The 24,602-nt window shown below is 45.1% G+C and overlaps 1 protein-coding gene across 7 annotated transcripts in view; it reads right to left on the bottom strand.

Annotated features, from left to right (window-relative positions):
• Window positions 1-405: 405 nt before the first annotated feature.
• The window catches only part of LEF1 (lymphoid enhancer binding factor 1), a 120,283-nt gene continuing 96,086 nt past the window's right edge, over window positions 406-24,602 (bottom strand). For 3 of the 7 annotated variants that reach the window (XM_044224301.1, XM_044224304.1, XM_044224306.1), the window contains 4 exons: window positions 20,511-20,618; window positions 14,970-15,018; window positions 14,297-14,337; window positions 1,517-1,601 (listed from right to left, as the gene is read on the bottom strand). In XM_044224301.1, the coding sequence (XP_044080236.1) occupies window positions 14,303-14,337; window positions 14,970-15,018; window positions 20,511-20,618 (192 nt within the window). In that variant the 3' untranslated portion in view covers window positions 1,517-1,601; window positions 14,297-14,302. Of the gene's footprint in view, window positions 1,602-14,296; window positions 14,338-14,969; window positions 15,019-20,510; window positions 20,619-24,602 lie in introns of all 7 variants that reach the window. The other 4 variants (XM_044224300.1, XM_044224303.1, XM_044224305.1 and 1 more) reach the window with 2 other exon arrangements.

The following is a 24,602-nucleotide window of genomic DNA, read 5'->3' as shown; positions in this document are numbered from 1 at the left end:
TGGGAGTTAAAACCTACCTTCAGCACAGGACCCCTTGCTTTGGGGAGCCCCGTTTTGAGAACAGATGAGCTCTGATGATGGAAAATGACCTGCGCACTTGCCGACGGCTGGAGCCCATGAGGCTGGTTTGCGGTGTTCAGGGCAGAAGAAACTCACTCCTGTCTGCATCCTGGTGGCCGTCTTCTTTCCACTGGCCCCTTTCTAGGTCTATACCTTTGAGGACTGCGTGTCCTGGAGAAAGGGGAAGGTGTCCTCCCACAGCAGGGGCTGGGCTGCCCCAGGAGAAGGCTGCACGGCGGCACCCCTCGGGTGTGGAAGAGTCAGCTTGGGCCTGGCCCGCAGATTCGTTTCGTCACCACCAGCTCTGGAGGGTCAAGGAACTTCACTCTTTAAGGAAAGGACACGTTGTTTTAAAATGTTTTATTACAAAGCTTCTTTTAAAAAATGCTCAGCACGTTAACTCAAACTGGAATGACAAACGTTAGATGGCAGTTTGGGGCAAAGGCTGTGCCTTGTTATTTAAAAAAAAAAAAAAATGGGTACATCAATGCTCATTTTAACAACTGGCATAAAATCCCACTAATTGGCTAATAAAAACAGATACAAATACAGAACATTTAAAGTAATAACAATTCAAGTGCTGGGCTTTTTACAACAAGGGGGTAAAAAGGAAAGAAATGAAAATTCACTGCAAACCAGCCTGCTGAAAGTATCGGTTAAGGTTTACCATTAAACAAAGGTGATCAGAAGAAAAAGAAAATGAACTAGGACTGCCCACTGCTACTGACAGGGTGGGTTTGGCTGTTCCGTGTACTTAGCTCTATCAAACACCTTACAAGGACAGAGAGGCCACTGTTACAAGTAATTCACAGAGAATCCACTTGTCTGACAAGATACCGCTCAGAAAAGGGCGGCTTCTTTTCATTTTTTATTTCAGACTTTTCCAGATCTTTGAATTTTACTCAAAAGCTCATAGCTAGCAAAATATACAACAAGAAAGTTTAAACTAAAAAGTGAAAAATTTTTTAAAAATTCAAGTTAAAAAAAAAGCAAACACAAGATCAATCCTTTTGCACTGTTAAATAAAAGCTTTAGGAGAAAGGAGGATGGGGGGAAAAAATGAAGACGGAAACAAAGAGGGAACTCTTCCACAAAGTCCCCCACCGGGACACTGGTGATGGATGTGCTGGCTGCCGGCTCCAGTCGCTCCTGGCAGGCGGATGTAGCCAAGTTACTGTCCTTGCCAAAAGGTTACAGGTATGGACGCAAGACGCTCTGGGAAGTGCACGCGGAGAGGAGGGAGGGCAGCTGCTCGGCCCGCTAGCATTCTCGGGGGCTCTGTACTTCTCATTTAGGAAACCTTTACACTTTATTTTGGAACTTGGCTCTTGCAGAAGATGAAAGGGGGTTTGGCAGTGATTGTCTTTATGGAACAGCGTCTCTAACATTGACCTCAGGGTGAAGGTGGTGTCAATTCTCCACTGGGGTCGACTGGACAAGCCCTGGAGACAGTCTGAGTTTTCAACAAGCTTCCATCTCCAGCAGAGGTCCCGGGGTCGCTGCCTTGGCCTTGCACGTTGGGAATGAGCTTCGTTTTCCACCTCAAGAAGGAACAAATGAGAAGCTGTTAGTGTGCATGTGCACAGGCCTTTGGCCTCTGTGGTATACAGTACATGTCTTAAGATCTCTGGACTTAAGAGTTAGTCCACTTTGTTGACTTGGGTGATGGCTAAAATTGCTAGCCCTATGGTAGCCCTAAGTCCTCGGACTACGTTAGAGGGTAAATCTTACTTAACGGAGACTTTGCTTTGGTTCCACATGTGTGTGCCTGTGTGCACGGGGACATGGAATGACGGAACCCCTGGCGGGCTGAGCAGTGTTAGGGCCATTGGCACTCCAGCGACCTGGGAGCTGCTCTTACCATTAATGCAACTACTGTCAACACTGTCCCTCAAGAGGACGGATGAAAACCGTGAAGAAATGATCTATGTATGTAGGCTGCTACTGAAATTCACAAAACAGGAGCAAATCAGCCACAGAATGCTGGCGACTGTAGAGGCCTGCAATGCCCATTCCAGTTCCCATTCTCCTGTCAGGCTAGCCTTTCCCTGTTTAGCAGGCCAGCACCTACTATAGCCCTATGGGGTCTGAAATTTCAGCAGGGTACAGAGCCTGCACACAGGAGAATCAAAGAGTCAGGAAGGACCCTACCTTTCCAAGGATAAAGGAGTAAAGCCTGGACCCATGGGGAAGGCAGCCCGCAGACCCCTATTCACATGTGCTTTTGCAGCACAGATTTTCAAAGGTTTGGCTCACACTGCTGCTCCAGATGAGAAACGGCCTTACAGGCCTGGGCTAGGCAGCTGAGCCGCCAGCTGCTGGGGCCAAATGGGGTGATCAGTACGGACTGCATGCTGAAGGAGATGGGATGTCCCTCTGCCGGGAGCCAGCCCGGCCCCAGCCTCAGGCTGAGGACTGTGCCCACCTCCCAGCCCCTGCTCAAGGAGGCCGCACTGTCTGGGGCAGCACTGCACACTTCCAGCCCCCCATGCCATGCTGGTCTTCCCCTGCCCGCCCCACAAGCAGGGCCTTGCCCTCTCCCTTTCTGGAGCTGAGCACACTTGCATGATTACTAAGACAAACTGGGCTGTCCAGAGTGGCCAAGTGCTTCCCTGGGAACAATCTCAACATCTCCTAATAAAGCCGTTTCTTTCTACAGCCTCCTACCTTCCCACTGTTATTTCATTATTTCAGTGTCCTCTTACTGATCCTCCTAATAACTAGTACTAAAATAAATTGGCCAAGAATTTGTCTTTGCTGTCAAACAAGACCGACCAAATGTGGTTGCTTCTTTAAGATGCAGGATCATCGGGGCAGACCAAGTCTTACCTCCGAAGGGGAGACACGGGGGCCTTACAGAGTTGCTCTATAGATATAAAACAGGTCAAATCAAGATTCTTTTCAAGAAACCACAGGCATGAGGCTCCGGAGACTGGAGACTTCCCACATCTAAGGCTTCACTGGGGGGCTGTGGCTGGGCCGGGCCAGGCGAGCCCCAGCGCAGCCCAACCCACCAGTGAAGTCGGTGCCATCAAAGCCGGCAATTACGCTCCCGCTTCAAAGGCGGCGCAGCAGGGCCCATCGTACAGATGTTAAGGCTTGGGCTCCGCCAGAGTCCCTTCGTGGGCCAGTCCTCGAGGGTTTGGAGATGGCACACGACAGCCCCCTCTGCCACCCACCTCCACCGGCCAGCTAAAACCTGTGAAGTCTCCTGGACCAAACTCCAATCTTGCAAAAAGAGGCCACCAACCAAATGGAACCTGGAACTCAAATGGGGAGAGCCCGAGTGGTCAAGGGGCAGCTAAGGAAGACTGCCCGAGTAGCTCGATTTCTGGGCGATAAACAGCACTAACTCCAAGGCTTTAGCAATGTCCAGGCCTCGATGCAAAAGCAGGGAAAGACGGGAGATTCCTTCTCTGTAAGCTCCAACGTGAGGTGCTGCTGGAAGATGAGTGTTTCACCAGCCCGCTCCTTGGGGTCCACAGCCCAGCCCCCTGCCCCAGGCTGTCCCCCTGCAGCAGAGGCCAAGGAAACAGGCCCTTTTGTAAGGATGAGGTGGAGGAGGGGAGGATCAGCTCAAGCTTGCGGGGCCAAGCTGGGGGCAGCAGAGCCGGCCTGTAGGAACCACAGGGGAAGACCGGCCCCCAGCCCCATGACTCAGGTGATATCATTTCCTTGTTCAGAAATGCCGAGGATCCCAAAAAGATGGGCTGGAACTACAGATCCTTCTCCCCCCTCCCAAATGTTACGAGTAAAGAGGAAGAACTTTAGTTATTACCTGAAATTCGAGGGGAGAGTAGCAGAGAGAAGTTTTGCAAGAGGTGAACAGAGGCAGATTTTAATTGCAAAAACTGCCTTAGAGCAGCACGCCTCACACCTCACGCCAACTGCCTAAGTCCTGGTGCCTGGCCCAGGGGCAAACTGACAGAAACCTGTTATTTCAGGACATGAACTCTCCTGTTGTGCAATGCCGTGTCTCTGAAGGAGAGTGGCACAGAGGGCTAGAGCAGGCCGCCACAGGACCCAGCGTGACCCGCCCTGGCATCGCGGAGGACACTGAGGCACGTGATCATTAAATGATCAGTCCAAGGTGACCCCTGGAGAGAACCCAGGCCTCCTGGGCCCATGGTGGTCACAGCCTCATGGCTTTCCTTGTGACTTAGGGGTGGCCTTGTGTGCATGCTGGTGAGGGAGAAGGAAGGAAAACAAAGTCCAGTGAGTCCTGATGCACCAGACACCAGGACACATACCTGGTATGCACGGTGTCCTGTCATCACGATGGCTCCCTGAATTCTTGCCCATTTACAGATCAGGAAATGGGGTGCTGTGTGAGGTTGAACAAACTGACCTAAGGTCACCCAACCTCTGGGTGGCAGCATTTGTTCTTGAGCCCTAAATATATGGCTTTTGCACCATATCTTGGAGCTAAATTATCATTCAATTTCTTTTTCTCTCCTGCCTACCTTCCAACCACCCGTCTGTTCCCAGTCCACAGCATGGTGGAGGTGGTGTGCATTGAGCTCACTGACCAGCCCAAGACTGCTAGAAAGCAGGATGCTAACGAGAACAAAGGGCATAAGACGTTAACTCTGAAATTTAAATTCTCCTCTAAGATGGAAAGTGTAATCTATAAAAACCAACTCCAGCTCCTTGTAGGTGAACACTGCTCGGATTTTGGAAAAAGGGAAAAATGATGATACATGGTGAGGAAGGCTGGCACGGTTCTCCTTTCTGCAGCTGAGGTCAGCCGGAGTCCCAGCCGGGGAGACCAGCCAGTCTGCTAGCCACAGGCTCCGACGCGGGTGGATCCCCAGAACTGGTTGGAAGGGGTGGGAGGAAGGGAGCAGCACAAGGATGTGTCTCTGGGCCCTGTGCTTGGGTCCATGTTCTACAGACGGAGGCAGGGGCCCTGGATCCATGCAGTTACCACTCTCCCCGCCCCCACGGGTTATTCAAAGTGAGTGTCAGCGAAAGCAGACTTTGCAGTGTTGAGAAGACCCTGAGGCAGGCCCAGAACCATTACTAACTTCTCTGGGGGGAGATCTCTAGCTGCTGCGACCGGTTTCTGTTACTCTGCTCTGTGGGCACACAGATCACATCAGGGGGCTGTGCCTCCCAGGGCAGGTCCTCCAGAGCCTTGTTGCTTCTGGAAACAATACAGAGAACTTCTCGAATAAAGGGTGGAATAAGAGAGCCTCAAAACTTCATATAGAACAGTTGAGTTCTATAAATTGAAGTGCTTGAGGAAGACAGTAACTAGGTAGACCCACCTTATGCTCCCACCTCCAACTTCTTTATCCAATTCACATTTTTCTGTACATCTCACCACCAAAGATGCTAACTTCACCTTCTAAACGTGAAGCAACAGAATCAGCACATCCTTGTTTTTTTTCCTTTTCAGACCCAGATTTCCCTGTTAAACACCTGTGAGTGTGTGCAGGTACTCAGGTGTCTCAGCACGGGGGCCTGGGGAGGTACCAGTGTGCTGTGGGCTCTGGGCAGAGCTCTGAGGACAGCTCTGGGCTGGGTCTGAACACTGGCTACAGCGTACTACCCCATTATCTCAGGTAAGTTACCGGAACCTACCAGTTTCCTTATCTGCAAAATGGAAACAGTAAGCTCCCCCTTCATGAAGGAGGTCGTGTGTACGGTGGGCGGGCAAGTGTTTGGCATCTGCAGGACATAATAAAGGTTCGTTACTGCAGCAGGTGCAGACTAGGGGGCAGAGACCGACCAACCCAGGCTGGAGCCTGACCCTGGTGCACGGTGGCCACGGGGCCCTGCTCCTATTCCTGGGGTTTGCTCACCAGCCTGCAGGCTTGAGGTCTCCCCTGCCCAGGGCTGGCCCAAGAGCGGCACGAGGGACCCCAAGCAGGGGCATCTCTCAGAGCACCCGGGACACAGAATGTGGTCCAGAAATGTCCGTTCTATTCCTGAAGCTCCCAACCTCAACATGTTTGAGGTAATATGCAAGATTCATACTATTTATAGAACTTCGGGTGGAGAATTAAGACCGGTAGAAGAGTTCTGTAAAATGTCTCTTAGGAAATATAAAATATCTCCAGCAACACAATAATTGAGAAAAGTAATCCCAAAAGGGCAGCAAAAATTTGTTATATTCTCAAAGAACAGACCTAAAATTTTAGAACGTGTCAGGTTAGTATGAATTAAAACTTAAGTGAAAAGGTGAGCAGTATTGTCCCACTGAAATGCTCATTTTTTTCCACTCTTTCTGCCAAAAAGAACCAAGCTCATGGATGTTGTAAAGCAGGGTCCCTCTCACTCATACAATCTCAGTTAGCTGGCAGCTTCAGTCCTAAAGAAGACAGTTGAGGAAAGCAAGCAAGCAAAAAAAAAAAAAAAAAAAGCCTCAAGCTGTCACGGTGCTATCACAAAATTCAGATACAAACCCAGCACACTTTACCTTTCTTTGCAAGAGGGTCCTCCATATCCCAACTCAGAGCCCATCTACTTTTAACTCACAAATCATTCAAATAAGCTTCTTTTCCTTGTTCCTGAATCTACACGACAGACCAGAGGAACCTATTACTTTAGGGGACCACAGAGTCCCCGATGACTAAGACATGTAAATTATGAAGAGCAGATTTCTTAAAATCCCACCTTACTTGCGATCACTTAGCATAGTGGCAAACAGCACCCACTCCTTGTTAGCATACACTACGTGCTCTGTAAAATAACAGCAGAAAGTATTAAGAAATACTTAATTTTCATGTACTCTGTTGAAAGAGATCGAGGTTGCACTCAAGAGTTAAACAAATTACATGTTTTCATACTTAAAGTAGTAAACCCAGAGTTCTCTGGGAAACCATTACCCAGAAGGCTCATTTCTTCAACAGTTCCAGATGGCTCATTGAGAAAACCATTCTTTTTAAACCAAATTTGTCCAGAATAATTTTCTTGTTCTATAAACTATTCTTAAGTGCATTGATCTTAATTCAATTGCACGCTCTTTCATGAACAATACTAAATATTCCAGGTCTCAAGAGGGTTTAAAGGAGCCTCTTCCTCTCCTATTATTTGCTAATGGCAAGTGACCAACCTTGGTAGCCAAGGGTCCCATTCCCTGTTTGTTTCCCCAGGCAACTTCAACACAATTCTAGCTCTCCTGACCATGAAAGAGGGGAAAGGAGACAGAAAGGATGCTGCAGCACCGGAGAGATTTTGAAAAGCTCTCACCTGTGCCTTCACTTGGGCAGGGTTGGCAAGAGACGATCACCCTGTCTGCTGCTCTGGCAGACCCCAGCCAGCTGCTTCCCAGTGAGCGGTAGGAGACACATGTGGGGTTGCTGCCTAACTCCCCTCTGGACTGTCCCAACTCCAGTACAGCCGTGATGAGAGTGATGTGCCCCAACGTGACCCTCCCCTGTGGCTACAGCAGATGATGTTAAGGTTAAGGCCGAAGTGTGACCCACGCTGGGCTTAGTGGAGTCCCTTCCCTGGAATTGGAATAATCTCTTTGGGACACGGATGCTAACAATGTGAAAGCTTGGGAGTTCTGGACATGTGGATCAAAGAACTGAGGAAGTCAATCTACAGAAGGGAGGAGGAAGCAATTCTGGGGGACAGATGTAAGAACAGGCCCTCTTCTAGTCCTCTCCCTGGGCCACGTGCACTGCTGTCTTGGCTCCCACAAGATGCTCCTGCATCCTTGCAGTGGACTTCCCCATTCTCCTTACTCCAACATGGACTGTCTCTTCTTGCCATCAAAGGCTTCCATCATCTGAGTCAGTATAAAGTGTCCTAGAGAATAGTCAGAATTGGAAAACCTACATTCCACACAGCAGAGTCCAGCCATACAGTGTCGTGATGCGGCCACCTCTCCCTTCAGGACAGTGTGCTCAAGCCTGCCCTTCCTGCCAAACGTCTGGATTTTCCCTCCTGAATGTTATTATTACAGAATTCCTAGTAAGAGACATCGTAATCAAGTGTCATTGCCTTGTGACTCCTCTACAAGGTTTCTACGAACTTGTGACAAGTTTAGCAGGAATTTGTGGACAAACATACAAGGAAGGAAGTCACAAGAAGGCCGCTGCCTCAGACAGAGAAGGCGTCATTCGGGAGCCTCTCCAGACTGCCAAGATCTCCATCTTCTAGGAGAGCAGCCTGCCAACCATGACATGACAGATGCCACATCAAATGTCATACCAGCAGCCACTTGGCAAGATCCCAGGCAGGAGGATCCTCTCTGCTCTCGCCTGTTGCCCCTCGCCAGGGCGGGCCTGCTGCAGGGGAGCACTGGGCCCACGTGAGCAGGGTATCCCCTGGCGCCCGATGGAGGCAGCACAGCCATGCCTGCTGCTGCTGCTCTGTCCTCAGGGGTCCTCTCCATCTGATGGCCCTTCGACTCCTGGCCTTTGGCTAACTTCCTCAGAGCCCCAGCACGTCTCCTGCTTGTTCAGTGATAATTCTAAGTGCTTAACAGACTTAGTGCCAAGCACGTGATAAAAAGATGAAAAATGGAAGGCAGGGTGTCATTTTTTTCACTTTCCCATTTTCAAAGCCTTGATTTTTACTTTGAGACTGGACGAGGCTAAGATTCCTCTGTTTCTGACCTTCTTATTTTGTAAGAGCTTGGCTTTGCTTTCTAACTGACGGGTCAACCAGAAAAATTCCCGGAGGCTTACTGATTCCTAATGACTATATCTGCTCTCGGGGCACAGAACTCAGAGCAAAGATGAGGCAGAAGGGGCAAACTCACCAGGACAAGCACCAAAAACTTTTTCTCAACAAGACCACTAAACACAGACCGCTCCCCGACTCCAGGAAGGCATAGGCTCTGGAAGACCTTCTTCAGGCCTCAGCCCCATGGCCAGTCCTGAAGGGGCCTCCAGCCCCACGCTGAGCTCTGTAGGGAGGCTATGTAAGCCCCTGCGGCCCCAGGTCCCCAGGCCTCCATTAACAGCTCACCAGGCTCCCCAACATCACCCGCCAATGGAAAGTTAGAGTTTTTAGAAGACGTAAATCCAAGCACTACACAGTCCACTGCTATACTGTCTACAGCACTAGAAATTACCTCTTCCACACACCTCTTGGCCCCAGGGATATAAGGCGGAAGTAAGAAACAGAGTTTTCTCAGTTTGTCAATTATGCAAGGTAGAGATTACACCAAAGTCAAAAAGCTATGTTTTTGCAAGTATGTTTACATATGGGTGCCTGTGTGTATCTCTGTGTGTTTCTATTCTAGATAGCTGGTTCTTTCTCTTCAGCTAGCTCACTGATGTTATATAATCAAGTATGCTGAGGTATCATAAAAAATATCTTTTCAGTCTATGTGATTTTAAGATGGGATGTTTGTATTTGTTTTGTTAAAGTAAATGTTAATAAGCCATTTAGGTTTTTAAGTTGGTAAACTTGGGAGTGATAGTTCTCTCCAGCCTTTTCAAAAATGCAAATTCTTTGCTTCTTTAACTCCGTAGGATCTTGATTAAGTCAGGAAGAAAGGGAAGTTCAGTATTTGATGAGGATCTTGGACTTCTGACAAACGCTTGAGATGTTACAGTCTCCAAATAAACTTGTATGGAAACACTGGAAACTCCCAGCAACGCGATCACTGTTCTGTCAAACCCGAGAATTCCCCTCATGACCAGACAGCTCAATGGTTACTTACTCCAGGAAGCCTTCCTTGACTCACTCTGATTTAGATACTTTTTATTCTATTTTAGCATAAGGCATCCCTCTCCTTTGTAGCATGAAATGTTTTTATAATTACTTATTTTTAGGTCTTCACCTTCTTAAATTGAAAGCTCCTCCAGGAAGAGTCCATGGAAAGAGTCCATTTAGCAAGTATCCCCACTGCCTAGTGCAGTCCCTGCCTTGCCAGTGGTCCGCGCGATGTCTGAAGAACGAAGAAGTGATAGCATTTACAATAGTGGCCTTCCAGGTGCACACAGAGAATGTGTGCAGACTCCTTCCCCAGGGCCCTGGGCTTCCAGCATTCTGACAAGTGACAAGTTACTCCTAAAAGCTAAGGATGAATCTGGCTTTCTTGAAAAACTACACAGCTTGGGAATGTCTAACCTCTAACCTGGAAGAATGTCATTCATGGAGCCCATTTCCAATTATCCTAAAAGTTGTTGAAGAGCACAGAGACTAGGTTGATACTCATTTGTTTCAACTGGATTTCACCAGAGTGGGTGTGTTTATAAAGCCTGGAAGTAGAAACACATGGAAATACAGGGACATGCTGGGTGTATGAGGAACTGCTCACGGGCTAGTTTCTACGTCGGCCTGCAATGGGGCACCTGCAGTGATATTTCCCACCAGAAAATGAAAGCATCAGATGAAACATGTGTCTTTTAAGAAGAGAAATGCAAGTTTTGGGGAGTGTGTTTCTGTTCACTGAGGAGAGCCTTTCCTTATTAAGTGGGGGGTGTTTTCCTTACTGTAACTAGTCCTGCACTAGTTCAGAAGAATGGGAATTCTCTAGCCTTGGTGAGACACGCGTGGCCACCTGAGCTCAAAGAGCTAATGCAACAGGACAGCAAGATAATGTTAAGTTTCATTGTGTAGCTAGAGAAAGAAACCCTCTCACAAAATCTCTGCATGTCGAAGTCACAGGATGTTCCCCTCCTGGGCATGAGGTTCCAGCAGCTCTGCCTCACGGAGAAGGAGACTTAGCTAATGCTCAGCAACTTCCCTCCAGACCCAAAACCAGTCTTGGGAGATTTAACTCCCCACTGTTGGCAGGATTAGCTCTAATCGAACATCTGATCTGGGCTTTGCTTGTTCCGACTGGGAAGCCAGCACTTGTGTGGCTGTAGTCTGGCAAACGAGGCACCAGAGGCTCGCGTTAGTGGGGAATCCAACCCCCAAACTAGAGGGAGTGCTTCTGAGGCGCCCGCGGGGGAGAGGCGGGGAGGCAGGAAGTGACCTACACAGAACTGAAAAACAGCCACACTGTCTACATGTCATTTTCCAGATCAGACTGCTGCTTGGATAGAACCACTCAGAGAACAAGGACTACAAATCAGTAAATATAAGAGACCCAAGTCACTTCGACAACACTGGGAGGCAGTGCAGACCATGGCAGAGCTAAACAGACCTGGCAGCTGGGAGGCCCCGGATGGCTGGGAGCTCAGAGGCCTCAGGACCCAGGGAGGAACCCAGGTCTCCAGGCTTTAAAGGACTTATTACCCCCAGGCATCACGTGGTTGGGGAGGGTAGGAGGGGCATTCCAGAGCCTGGGTGGCCTTGTTCCCAGTCTAAGCCCTTTCCACAGAGCAATGTTCGGCTGGCTCCCCACGTCTTTCATTTCTCTGCCACTGCTCTATTCCAGAATCACACACACAATACCCTCCATTTTTCAGGGATAACCAGCTATCACCTTCTCAGGAGAGCCTTTCCTGACCACCCCACCTAAAGCAGACCCCCAAGTCAGTCCCTGTTTTATTTTTATGACCGCGCTCATACTGTCCTGTTAATGCAATAACTGCCCTCAGCCACGTAAGCACTGCGAGAGCCCCGCTCAGCACTATCTTCCAGGTCTTACGACGCTGTCTGGCATCTGTTAGAGGTGCTCCCTAACCACTCGCTAACCAGCTCGCTAAGTGCTGACCACTGAGGAAACAAGTCAACTACCTTACGTACAGAAGTTTCTGAATTCCCAGAACAAAGGGGAGGGGCGATGGCAGGAACAGTATCATTCTTAATTTACTAAAATTTTTATGAATGCAAATCAGGAGCTCCTCCCTGCAGTTCTTATCAACTGGCTGGCAGTGCTGCTCTCTGAAAGGAGGCCAGTGACTTCCAAAGCTGCAGGATCAGCCCAGCAACAGCAACAAGAGCAACACTACAGACTCTGATAACGTGAAGGACACCAGCAAGCCAAAGCAGCTGCTGAGACTGGGGCAGAGGTGGGGTACACAGGGGAGGCACTTTGTCTTTCTGGGATAGGGTAGAAGGAGCACCTTCACTTCTAGAAAAAAATAAGTGACAAGAAAGCACAGTGACAGCTCTGACATTAAAAGAGGTCTGAGATACATTAGGACAAAATACACTTTGCCTAATCTTGTCTAAAATACTACATAATGTTGATTAAGGACACAAAACCAAATACCAAACTCTGAAGTATAGAAACCTGTTTCTGCATGATTTTTAACAGAAATTATGTTAAAGATTTTGGAGTGACCTCCAGGTCACTTTACAGGTGACACTGTAAAGTGTCCTCCTCAGGACACTGTACTTGGGAGGGTTGTCCACTGAGAAGCAGAGCATGGAACGGCTGCTGCCCATACCTAAGTGTTCAGTAATTAAAAGGACAACATTCTTTAATTCCATTTAGTGGCTATTAATGGAGGACCTCTTCTGATCTGGCTTCCCAGCTGGGTCATTAGGGACCCAGAGGGGACAGTTGCAGGCCCTGTGTCATAGTAGAGGTAATTCTAGTAGCAAGCATGTACACATGCTTTTTGCATTTGATTTTTGCATTCTCTTTTTTTAAACATGGACATCGTCTGTGATACCAGTTTTCAGGTATCTTACTTGGTCATCTGTATGAAGGGAAGATCCTCTTTTCAGAGAAAAGGCTACCCCTCAGCTTAGAATAGTTTTGATATCATAAAACTATAATGATGGCATTTTGAAGAACCTGGGGAATCTGATTCAAGATCAGGAACGTTTCACAGAGGAGAGGGCAACTGGGTTAGGTCTCAGTGAGCAATGGAGGGAAGGCAGGCAGTCATATAAGATACATGAACAACCATTGGCGGTGGGTATTACTCCCATTTCACAGTTGAGAAAAGTGGACAGTGAATAAATAGCTCAAGGAGACAACCCAGGCAAACAGCTGATTGGAAATTCCTATCTATCTGGTACCAAAATGTCTACAAGCTTCTCTGGGAAAGTCCATTGAAATTTCAGCACCAAAATGGAGTTCTAAAATATTAAGTGGGGGTCATGTGGTTCTAGCCAAGAACCCAATGATCTGAAGGTTACTGGTCTCTTCTCATAAACACTGCATACCCACCCTTCCTTCCTCGGCAGAGGAAGGGAGCTTTGCAATCAAGGGACAGCATGTGCGGCAGCGGCGGTATGTGAGGGGAACTGCTAATAATCTTGTTTGGACTGAGCCCAGGACTCTTGATGGCTAGGATGGAGGCGAGGAAGAGAGACCAAAGGGAGAGGCCAAGAGAGGGTACAGGTAGAAAGAACCACACTAGCTGGTTTGCATTTTATCTTCCAGACAATAAAAAGCACTGACCGTTCTCAAGTTGGGAGGTGGCACAATCTATTTGTGTTTTAGCAAATCCCTCTTGGAGCAACATGGAGGCTCGATTGGCAGAAAAGAAGCTAGAGGTGGGAAAATTATCCAAAGGCTATTCCAGTAATCCAGACAGACAGTAAAGTGGGGGCTGGGGCCATGATGAGAGGAAGGACTCAACCAACACAGGCCACGAGGACAGACCTGACGGAACCTGGATGTGGGCAGCTGGAGAGGGAGCAGAACTGAAGGTAGCTCCTTAGGGAACAGGTTGTCACTGGAAGATATGTCAATGTATGTGAATTCAAAGCTCAGCACAACTAAGTCAACTTACAAAGCCAGGTTCCCACCAGGGCTGGTGGCCAGTTGGTTAAAAATATAGTCACTACAGTAAAACAAAAACAACTAAACATCACCTATGAATACTTGACTGGGATCCAGCAATGCTCACCAGTAAAGAAAAGAGCCTGATTGCAGAATACAGTTAATCAAGTCTCCATGCCATATTTTTAAATAATAGAAAAAGTACATAAAGCCCCTCTTTCTCACTAGAAGTAGATTACTTTTAAGTATCTACATATCATCACCACTGAAAAGAAGTCTCTAGAGCAAGCCCTTCTGAGTCCTGGGCTGGAATGGGTCTGGGTGCCTCATACACAGCCCTGGGCTTGCAGAGTAAGCAAGAGGCCTTGGTGGTTTTATCGTTTTTTTTCCTTCTGCAGGCAGATTTGCCATTGGTCAGTAAGGAACAGCTGAGAAGAGTTAGGGGAAAGGGAAAGAAGAAAGATTAAAGGGGAAGAGGGGAAGGAAGAAAAGAAGAGAGAAACACATACTATATTACAAAAACATAGCCGGTATAAAAACCATCCGATTTTTTAAAAGCACTAATTGGATTTTGGTGGAGTTTCCTCTTTAAAGGAGCAGTGTTGAATGCATCAGCGCGAGCAAGGAGGTTCACAAGCAAGTTGCCTTTGTTTATAACTAACGTCAGCAGGAGGACCAGAGAATCATTCTTACCATGTTTCAGATGTAGGCAGCTGTCATTCTTGGACCTGTACCTGCAGAAAATTGTGTCTTTAACAAATTTTTATTGAAGAGGTTTTTGTACATTCCAAATACGTAGTAGCTACAACATCACGTGGACTCATTTGCTTTACTTTTTATGGTTCTTATACCAGCCGTTTTTATTTGTGCAGTACATGTAGTGGCCTTCCTTTTAACGAAAGAAAAAGTAATAAACAGGACCTCACTGGTTGATGCCTTGAATTAACGTCCAGAAAACTGTTGTCATGTTTTGTAATTTCAGAAAACCCAAACCACAGAAAAGATTCTCAGAGACACATAAAGTAGTGTACTACAAAATCAGAACAGATGCTGTCACTGTGAGGGGCTGTGGAGACAGAAGCTCAGCAGAAGTGTCAGGACAGAGACAACGACAGCAACAACGAGACACAGGCTACCGCAGTCAACAACCAAAATTCTGGGGACGGGGTTTGGGGAAGGAGCGCTCAGATGTACCTTCACACAGTCACATTTAAAAGAAAGGTCTTTTAGACATTTTTAAAGACTGTCAGGAAGGAAAGCAGAGTTTAGAAAAACCACGGGTTACAGGTGCAGAATATACAGACTGCTTTAGAAGGTGTTTGTCGCACGCAGGAGAGTGGGCTGGGAGGTCACATGGTATGCCTACCTGACGTCGATTCCTGGAGCTTCTCTCTCTTCCTCTTCTTTTTCTTACCCTGGAAGGAGATGGACACACGGTCACGTTAGAGACTGGGCTGCGATCACAGGCATGAAGGGACACAACGGTACAAAAGGCAGACAGGCAACAAAGAGACAGAAGTGCCTCATTCTCACTCTCTAATTGACCATCTACACCTAGAAACAGCAAGAGAGAGAAATTCTTACCTCTTTGTGACCTTTGACTCCCCTGCTTCGTATTTTACTATCAAAACTGACAATGGAAGTGGGCTCCCACGTACACACTACGATAGTGATGTCCTAGGCCTGTGACCACAGATGCCCACTCAAGCCAAGCCCACTTACGGAGGTGTTCTGTTATCAACTACCACACTCAGAACCCACTTCTGGTAGTGTTCATGATAAAGCTCCCTTCCTCTCAATTCCACCATGTCATTAAAAATTCACGATATTAGGGGAAGACCCTTCGCCCCCATGGCACAGGCATGACATCATCAAGGATAGCGGCACAAAGGTAAGACTGAACCTGAGGAAATGAACGGTGACTTCAAAGATACTTCTCGCGAATTTGGACCTTGTATCCTAAAATAGACACAATAACACGAATACTCCTGCAATCTTAAATACATCTTGAAATCACCCTCACAGATTTACAACTTTAAGTCCCATTTATGGTATTCTAATTTTCTGTTTTTCTTCATAATTTCCCCTAAAAAGTAATTATAATTGGGAATAGACAAAGTACATATTCAGTTTCTGTGTACAGTAAATGGCCACCCGGGATTAGGACGGTATTTTCACTGAACTATACAGAACACACATCACATCCAATAATTCTACCTTCTGTCTGCTGTGATAATCACATTAACAACATAAAACTGTAAGATTACCCTGCATATCCTGTGTGAATGTATAAAAGTCTGTGTTTTTATGCACCTCAGGATAGTTTCTCTACATGTCCTGTGGCCTGACCACTGAAGCTTTAAAGCTTGGGGAGCTTGACTCAAACTATCCTCGGAAACAGCAGATATTCATGCCTCTGGGAAATGGCCTATCAAAAATAATGGAGTTGACTTTAACGCTGTTATTAAAAGCACTCACTCTGGGAGGAGGGGAGCAGACAGAAGGAGAACATGCTTCTCAAGGGCTTCCCCTATTTTCCTTGCAAATGGCAGAACTGTGGTTTTCAGAAGATACTATGAGGTTGTTTCATGTGTCAGGAACTTCTCACTCTCTCCTCCGGGCTCCCATTTACCCTTCAACACTCATGTCAAGTGCCAGCTCTTCCAGGAATTGTCTCAGCCCTGCTCACCTCCAATGTACCCTGATCTGGTCTGCCCCCACCTCTCCCTCAGGTGGCCCTCACTGCCAGAACCCAGCTACTTCCTGAGGCTGCAGCAGGCCGGGGCCCTCAGGCCCTCCCCACAGGGCTCTTGGCTCCAAAGAGCACCATCTGAGCGTCTTAGCACATCTCTGCTGCTTTGTGCAGGCCCAGTATACCCGACCATGGCCTGAGGTGTCGGACCACTAGTGCCTTTGTGAAATGACCTGTATTAGAGTCTCGGTATGAACCACCATTTCAAGAGAACCAACATTTTATGCAGACAAAAAAGATCTAAGTAGTCTGGATGTTCTGATGTCAGTTTCTACAAAACACTCATTTGCATGTGGTTAATATAAAAATATTCTTCATTAAAATGATATATAATACTGGGGATATTAAGCATTAAATTTAAAAAACTCTAACAGGGACGCCTGGGTGGCTCAGTTGGTTGGACGCCTGCCTTCGGCCCAGGTCATGATCACGGAGTCCCGGGATCGAGTCCCACATTGGGCTCCCAGCTCCATGGGGAGTCTGCTTCTCCCTTTGACCTTCTCCTCACTCATGCTCTCTCTCACTATCTCTCTCTCAAATAAATAAATAAAAATCTTAAAAAAAAAAAAATTCTAACAATACAAATATCTGGTTGATCTCACCTAAGAAAATATGTGTACTGTTGATTTATGAAAACTTTGGTTATAAAAGTTACAAAAAATAAAAATGATAAGTACTGAAGTTATGAAATCTATGTTGCCACAGAATAGAGCATTTTAATATTAAAAATTGATATAATATTTAATATGAGGATAAGGACACTAACTGCTAAGATACAAGGCATGCATCTTGTTTAGACTCCATTCCTATGCTGCTATTTTAAGAATCATCTCTTTAGGAGCACCTGGGTGGCTCAGTGGGTTAAAGCCTCTGCCTTCAGCTTGGGTCATGATCCCAGGGTTCTGGGATCAAGCCCCACATCGGGCTCCCTGCTCAGCGGGGAGCCTGCTTCCCCCCCTACCCCCCTCCACCTGCCTCTCTGCCTACTTGTGATCTCTGTCAAATACATAAATAAATAAAATCTTTAAAAAAGTAATCTCTTTATCTAAAGCACTATCTCTTGATCGACTTCTGTTTGCCTTGGTAATTAATAGGCTTATATTTATTGTTATAAAAATAGTATGTAACAAAGCCGGGTTTTCCATTCATTCCAGGGGAATCCCACAATCAAGTTATGCCAAACAAGTTCCTTTTAAAAATTCTGCAGAAGAACATCTTTAAAGGTAAATTCACATTATACTGGCTTTTTCAAAACTACTTTCTTCTCATCTCCCCACATGGAGAAAAGGAGGGACAGAATATGTGTTTATCTCTTTTTAAAATTTTATCCTTTACTTAAGATTCAGAACGGAAACTTCCCTCAAAGATGTGCAGCAAGCAATGCTAAATCTATACAAATCCACAGCACAGCATAGTTCTTCCAGGGTCAAATCTGTCCAGAAAGATGCTAATTGTTGCCCAGAGAACAGAAGCACAGCTCAGGGGAGAAAACTCTTGAATTAGAGCAGTTGCCTTAAGAAGGTGCTGGAAAGACTGTGCTAGTCTCCTGGGGAGAAGGAATACTGCATAGATTTTCAGAGTCAATTTAGCCACTACATGGCCTTGGACTAATGACTCAACCTGTCTGACCCCTTCATTTCCCCCATATTGCATTAAAATGCAATAACACTATTCATGACCCTAAATTACTGTAAGGATTAGAAAATATCACAGAAAACATTTAAGACAGTTCTTGACAACAGGCATATGGTACTTATTAAAACAACCCAACAAGAGCTCAGGAGAGTCGAGGAGCTGCTGTTTCTCAGTAGCAAGCCCACGACTCTTCCTTCCTGTGGCAAAGCTGTAGCCAAAGCTTAAGCTTCAGATCCCGACCAGCGGTGACGTTTGTCAGAGCACATTACAGGAAACAAATGTGTGCCAAAAGTCCTGGTGTCCCGTTATATGGGATGTCTGACCTCAGACATGGGGCCCTACAGGACCATCTACAGCAGTGGTCACACATTAAATTATATATTAATGGTTTCAGCCTCACCCTTTTGAAAAGGGACAATTCTACGTAATATTAAGGCTGTCCTAACTGGCTTTTCTAATGCCAGGTGCACATGGAACACTGAAAATGATCTTCAAAAATTTTAAATTAGGAACTTAAATATTCAAAATTATTCCCTTTAATAAAATATAAAACTGAAATATATAATTTATAACATACTTTCTCAGTAATAGTCTTTGCTGTATCAAGACCACATTAGTAAAATCTACAAATTCTAAATTAATAAAATAACGGGCCTAATAAATGGGGTATTTCTGGCCAATTAGTACAACTTAAAAAATATAATACTTACTCCATCTGAATAAAACATATACTAGACATCAAGGTACAGTAATATGAAACAAAAAATTTTTTAAGTCCAGCTTTAATTAGTCTGTGACAAAATAGTCACTTGAATACATACTCTCTTAAGAATTAGATAATATCTGGTGACTAACATAACATATTAAAAAGAAAAAGAATTAGATCCTTCTGGAAAGAAATTTGACAGTACGTATCAAAGAGTCTTTATAAAGTTCATATCCTTTAACTCAACAATTCCACTACTGTGAATCTATCCTACAGAAATAATAGCCATAAACACAGAAAAAAAAAAAAAACTGTTATGTATAGATAGCTTCATTGTAGATTTCCAATTGTAAAAAAAAAATAGTAATTTAAATGTCTAATAAACAGGAAAAATGGTTAATTGTGACAATCATTGAAAATAATATAGCCATTAAAATCGATACATAGAAACACTATGCTAAACAGAAAAATGCTTTTTTTTTTTCTTTTTAATTTTATTTACTTATTTGACAGAAAGAGATCACAAGTAGGCAGAGAGGGAGGCAGAGAGAGAGGGGGAAGATGCTGAGCAGAGAGCCCAATGTGGGGCTCGATCCCAAAGACCCTGAGATCATAACCTGAGCTGAAGGCAGAGGCTTAACCCACTGAGCCACCCAGGTGCCCCAGAAAAAGGAGCCTGCTTTCTCCTCTCTACCTGCCTCTCTGCCTACTTGCGATCTCTCTTAGATAAATAAATAAAATCTTTAAAAAAAAAAAAAAAGGCATTTCTTTTACAGAGAGAGAGAGCATGAGCAGGGTAATAGGGCAGAGGGAGGAGAGGGAGAATCTCAAGCAGAGTCTCTGCTCAGTGCAGGGCCCAAGGCAGGGCTTGATCCCATGATCCTGAGACCATAAAATCAACAGTTGGCTGCTTAACTGACTGCGCCATCCAGGCACCCTGAGATTACAGGCTTTTTTAAAAAATTATTTTTCACCAACATTTTAGTGGATTTTTTGGATTAAGTTTTGCCTTAAAAGTGTATTATATAACCAAAGGGTAAAAAGCTATGACAGCTCAAAGCTTTCCACAGTTTCAGTTACCCCTGGTCAACCAAGGTCTGGAAGCAGACAATCCTCCTTCGAACATGGTGTCAGCAGGCCAAGAGAAGGCTAACACAACTTCACAATGCCTACATCAGTCATCTTACTTCATGTCTCATGTTATCATTTCACATCATCACAAAGAGAGAGGTGAGGACAGTACAGTAAGATATTTTGAGGGAGACAGACTACATTGGCATAACTTTTAGTACAGTATATTGTTCTGTTTTTGTTCTATATTATTGTCAATTGCTTACTATGTCTCCTTTATAAACTTTATCATAGGTATATATGAACAGGAAAACACATAGTACATAGAGGGTTCAGTACTATTGGTGGTTTCAGGAATCTACTGGGGTTCCTGAAATGTGTCCCCAGTGAATGAGGTAGAAGGGGGGGAGATAATGTACTCTAAAACACATTTTCATCACAAAAGTAACAGAAAGAGAGGCGCCTGGGTGGCTCAGTCCATTAAGTGTCTACTTTTGGCCCAGATCATGATCCCAGAGTCCTGGGATTGAGCCCTGCATCAAGCTCCCTGCTTCAAGCTCCCTGCTCAGCAGGGAGCCTGCTTCTCCCACTCCCTCTGCCTGCTGCTCCCCCTGCTTGTGCAGATCTCTCTCTCTCTCTCTCTCACTCACTGTCAAATTAATAAAATCTTAAAAAAAAAAAAAAAAGCAAGAAAGCAAGAATGAGTGAAGGTAGAGAGCTGTTGGTATGCAGAAGGAGCTTACATAATTGTCTCTTGCAGACCAGCCTGGATAGAGCTGCATATGTAGCTGTCGTTCCTTCCGTGCTAATTCATAATATTTAGCCTGCTCTTCACGGGAGAGGGCATGCCACTAAAACAAAAAGAAGAAGGAAAACAAATCAAAGTAGGCAAAAGAGCAATGATATTATATATTTCACGTTTCAAACATTAAAGGATGAAAATATTAAGCACTGAAACTCTGATTTATTTTTAGATGGCAGAAGAGCAAGCGCTGCAGAAGTCCACTTGGGAGTCTGGCGGCGAGAGTGAAACTCAAACTTTGGTCTCTATTCTGTTCTCCCAGATCGCATGAAACACATCAAAGGCAATTAAATATCCAAAGTATCACGATCTGTCCCCCACCCTTCCTCTTTTCCAGTATAAATTAGAAAGAACTTTCACTGATGAACCTCAACACCTGACTTAGTGCTTTTTCAGTCTGTACTATATTCTGGTATTTGAAACCAAGTACCATTTATTTATGCAAAATGTGATCATTTCCAGATGTCTTTTCCACGCAGATGCATCTTCACCTTACAAGGATAATGCAGATCTGTCATATAGAGAGTCTGAGACCTTCTTCCTAAGACCTCAGGTCAGTCTGCCTCCATCCCATCGCCCCTCCTCACACTACCTAGTCTAGCGGAAGGACGCTGACAACACTGTCCAGTCACACGTGCGCTCCTTACGGCTATGGTGTTTCTGCTGGAAAGCAAGGAGTGCTATCTAGATTTATTTTGCCATCTAGCACCTGAGATTGTAGTATCTAACCTGGAGAATGAAATGCCTGATACCCTGCCAACTTTCCATTTCCCTTCTGATAACAGACATAATTATGTATCATATACAGCAAAATAGCTTATGTATGCAAGGCATCCATTCAGGAATTTAAGCAGCTTACATGTGCACATTGCTTTGCATATGTTTGCACACGACTCACTTTAGGTGCCCTAGCAGATGGTTTTCAAGTCTTTTCCCCACTTCTCTGGTGCTAGGATCTCCCCTAGCACCAAACTTCCAGGAGAACCAGCTGGACTGGGGGACCAGCTAGCCAGAGAGGATGGCACGGAGGTGCAGCCGCGGGAGGGCAGACCTGACCCACGCCGCAGGCACGCACATGCCGCCTGGCTCAGCTCCCGCCTCCCACTCCCGCTAGCCTCAGCTCCATGGTGCTAAGCATTCCTTCTCATTCAGCTGCCCTAAGTGATTTTAATTTCCCTGTCCTAGTTTCAAAAAACAAGGACAAAGATGGCGCCTGGGTGGCTCAGTGGGTTAAAGCCTCTGCCTTCGGCTCAGGTCATGATCCCAGGGTCCTGGGATCGAGCCCTGTATCAGGCTCTCTGCTCAGCGGGGAGCCTGCTTCCTCCTCTCTCTCTCTCTGCCTGCCTCTCTGCCTACTTGTGATCTCTGCCTGTCAAGTAAAATAAATAAAATCTTTAAAATAAATAAATAAATAAATAAAATAAAAAACAAGGACAAAGAAAAGAAAGGTGTGGCTGAACTGAGGTGGGGAAAGGGCAGATGAGCAAGGGAGAGGCCATGAGAGAGAAAAGCGCTCCTGGAGGAGGCTCCTGGGGTAGGGGTAGGCAGTGTTCCTCAAGAAACCCCCCGGGCTCGTGTTTGTTCCAGGATCAGGGATCTGATCTCAAGAACTCTGGAGCACCTTCTGCCACACCCCACCCTCCCACTCCAGCTTCCCGTTGCGTGGTGCTCAAGGGCCGGGCAGCAGATTCAGTTCCTCCAGAAACCCCAGAACTGCTGGGCCTCTGTGTTGGGATAGGACAGATGGCTTCTTTTTCGATCGCTTTAGAAGTTCAGAGTCAAGTAGTTAAGAAGCAGGACACACACAGCAGGACTTGGGTCCGAACCCGAGGGCAAATCAGGTAATTTGCTTTTCCTTTAAAAAATGGTGGGGGAGGGGTGAGGGACACTGGGGAGGTGGCAGGAAAAAAAAAACCCCAAATAAGTTACCTGAGACAGAGTTCTTTGTACCGGCAGGGTGAACACAATTAGTGAAATCAAGCATAAGAAGGAAGCATGTGTGGGGCGGAACTTCGAGTTTAAACCAGGCTTCTGCCAAGCCCAGGCCTTCCTAAATTTGGAACACTGACCCCGTACTAGAGACCTACAGGGCGGAAAACAAACTGCACACCGTGGAAAAGATCCACTTTGATTGTCTGTTTGGGGTTTTGTTTTGTTTCTAAGAAAAGACTGATCATTAATATTTATACAGTTCTGGAGCTAAACGTGATTGGCAAGAGGCAAAATGTTACCAAATGGAGAGACAAGACAAAAAGAAATAAAAAGTAAAATTATAACTTTTGTAAATTTGTTTATTCATTTGACAGGTCAGAGCTCTCTTAAACTAATGCAGCATACATTGGTATAATTTTACATAGTTTCTGGCAGCTTTGTAACTTGCTGAGAAAACCTGGATTAAGTTTTATAAAACATATCTCTCAAAATATAGATAGAGATTAGGTCTTTTACCCAAATACCGGTTATTTTTTACTTAAAACGGGACATTTAGGTTGACAAAACGATTCCAGCTAACAAAACTGAGCAAATGCAAGGAGAAAAAAGAAAAAACAGGCCACAAACTATTTACTTGAATTTTCAATTGCTCTCAGTTCCCTGATATTTCTAATGCCCAAAATCTTCCCACAAATAAAAGATCATTTACCAGAGTAAAACAGTAGGTAAAACAACGGTATTAAAGCCTTATAAATGAAAACAAAAAGTCTAGTACAAATTAGAGAGATGGTCTTTCTTTATAGGAATTTCTGAAACACAATTGGCTAAAAACACTTATCTTTCTTTTGCTTGTGAAAAAACTGAATTATTGAAAAAAAAAATCTGATATCATTGTCAGCATTTCCCAAGTTGAGAAAATACCAATTTAAATTTGGAAAATGTATAGAGTCAAAAAAAAATCTGACAATAAATTTGCAACAAATAGACTTTGCTTAACAGCCTGAAGTTCTGAAAAGGCTTCTTTTAAAATAAGATTTGTGCTATTATTATTTACAAACACGAAGAAGAAAACTTAAATTTATGTGACTGAACATTTCTTTTTAGAGATACAGTACAGATGAATAAAATCAAAAATTAAAAATGTTCCAGAATGAATTTAAGTTCTAATTTTAAAAATTCTAATTATGCCAGTGTAAAACTTCATGATTTTAAAGCAGGATCTTTAAAGAACTAGCAAGGACTACCCTGCCAGAGGGGAGTTATGAAAAGGATAGAAAACCTGATCTTAATCAAAGATCTCAGAGACCTATAAATAGAAACAGGTGTCCAAATCAAAGACAGAGAGAGATCCCAAATGAGAACCATCTTTTAGGACACACGTTCTGATCTGGGGATCGTTATGGGAGCTGAGAAAGTAGCAATTGTTGGAAACGTGCATTAAAAATAGGAAGCATACCTCTGTATTATATCCCTACTTACTCTCTTGAGCAAGAAAATAATTCCCACTGGAGGGTCAGGGGACCTTTAACTCAAAAATGGAAAAAAGCTAAGAGTTTTATATAAACTGAAAAAAGAACATCAACCCTTCTTTCCCTCCGGTTTCTTTAAAGGGTCAGGGGGAATGGTCATCAGCCTTTAAGCTTTTAAGGTGAAGTTCCTCAAAGATGATGGGAATCATTTATCTGCTATGCTCTGGCTTGGGAAATCACTGTAATTATTGTTATTACGTGTTTAAGAATCCACAGGGAGGGAGAGTATTGGACATGGGGCACCTAGAGAGCTATAATCTGCCACCACACCCTACCCCTGAAACCCTGGTGTCCTGCAGATTGGAAATAACTGCATTTTTATTCTATCCAACAGGAATCGATAATACAAGAAAGCTTGCTGCCCCCCATCTGTTCACATGGCCTGGTAATCTCCTGCATGTCTTCCATTATGAATGCTGAAATTTATTAGGTTTGTATCAAACATGGTAAAAATTAACCACAACAACAGCTAAAACACGATCATCTAAGTTTTACAAAGGCTGTTAGGCCTTCCTCGCCTAAATGTTCATTAACGAATCATGAATTCCTTGAGAGGTTGCAAAAACAAATAT

This window comes from Neovison vison, chromosome 11, assembly GCF_020171115.1.
Source record: "Neovison vison isolate M4711 chromosome 11, ASM_NN_V1, whole genome shotgun sequence".
Lineage (NCBI taxonomy): Eukaryota > Metazoa > Chordata > Mammalia > Carnivora > Mustelidae > Neogale > Neogale vison.
Note: the sequence above shows the minus strand (reverse complement) of the source record. Positions and strands in the feature narration are given on the sequence as shown.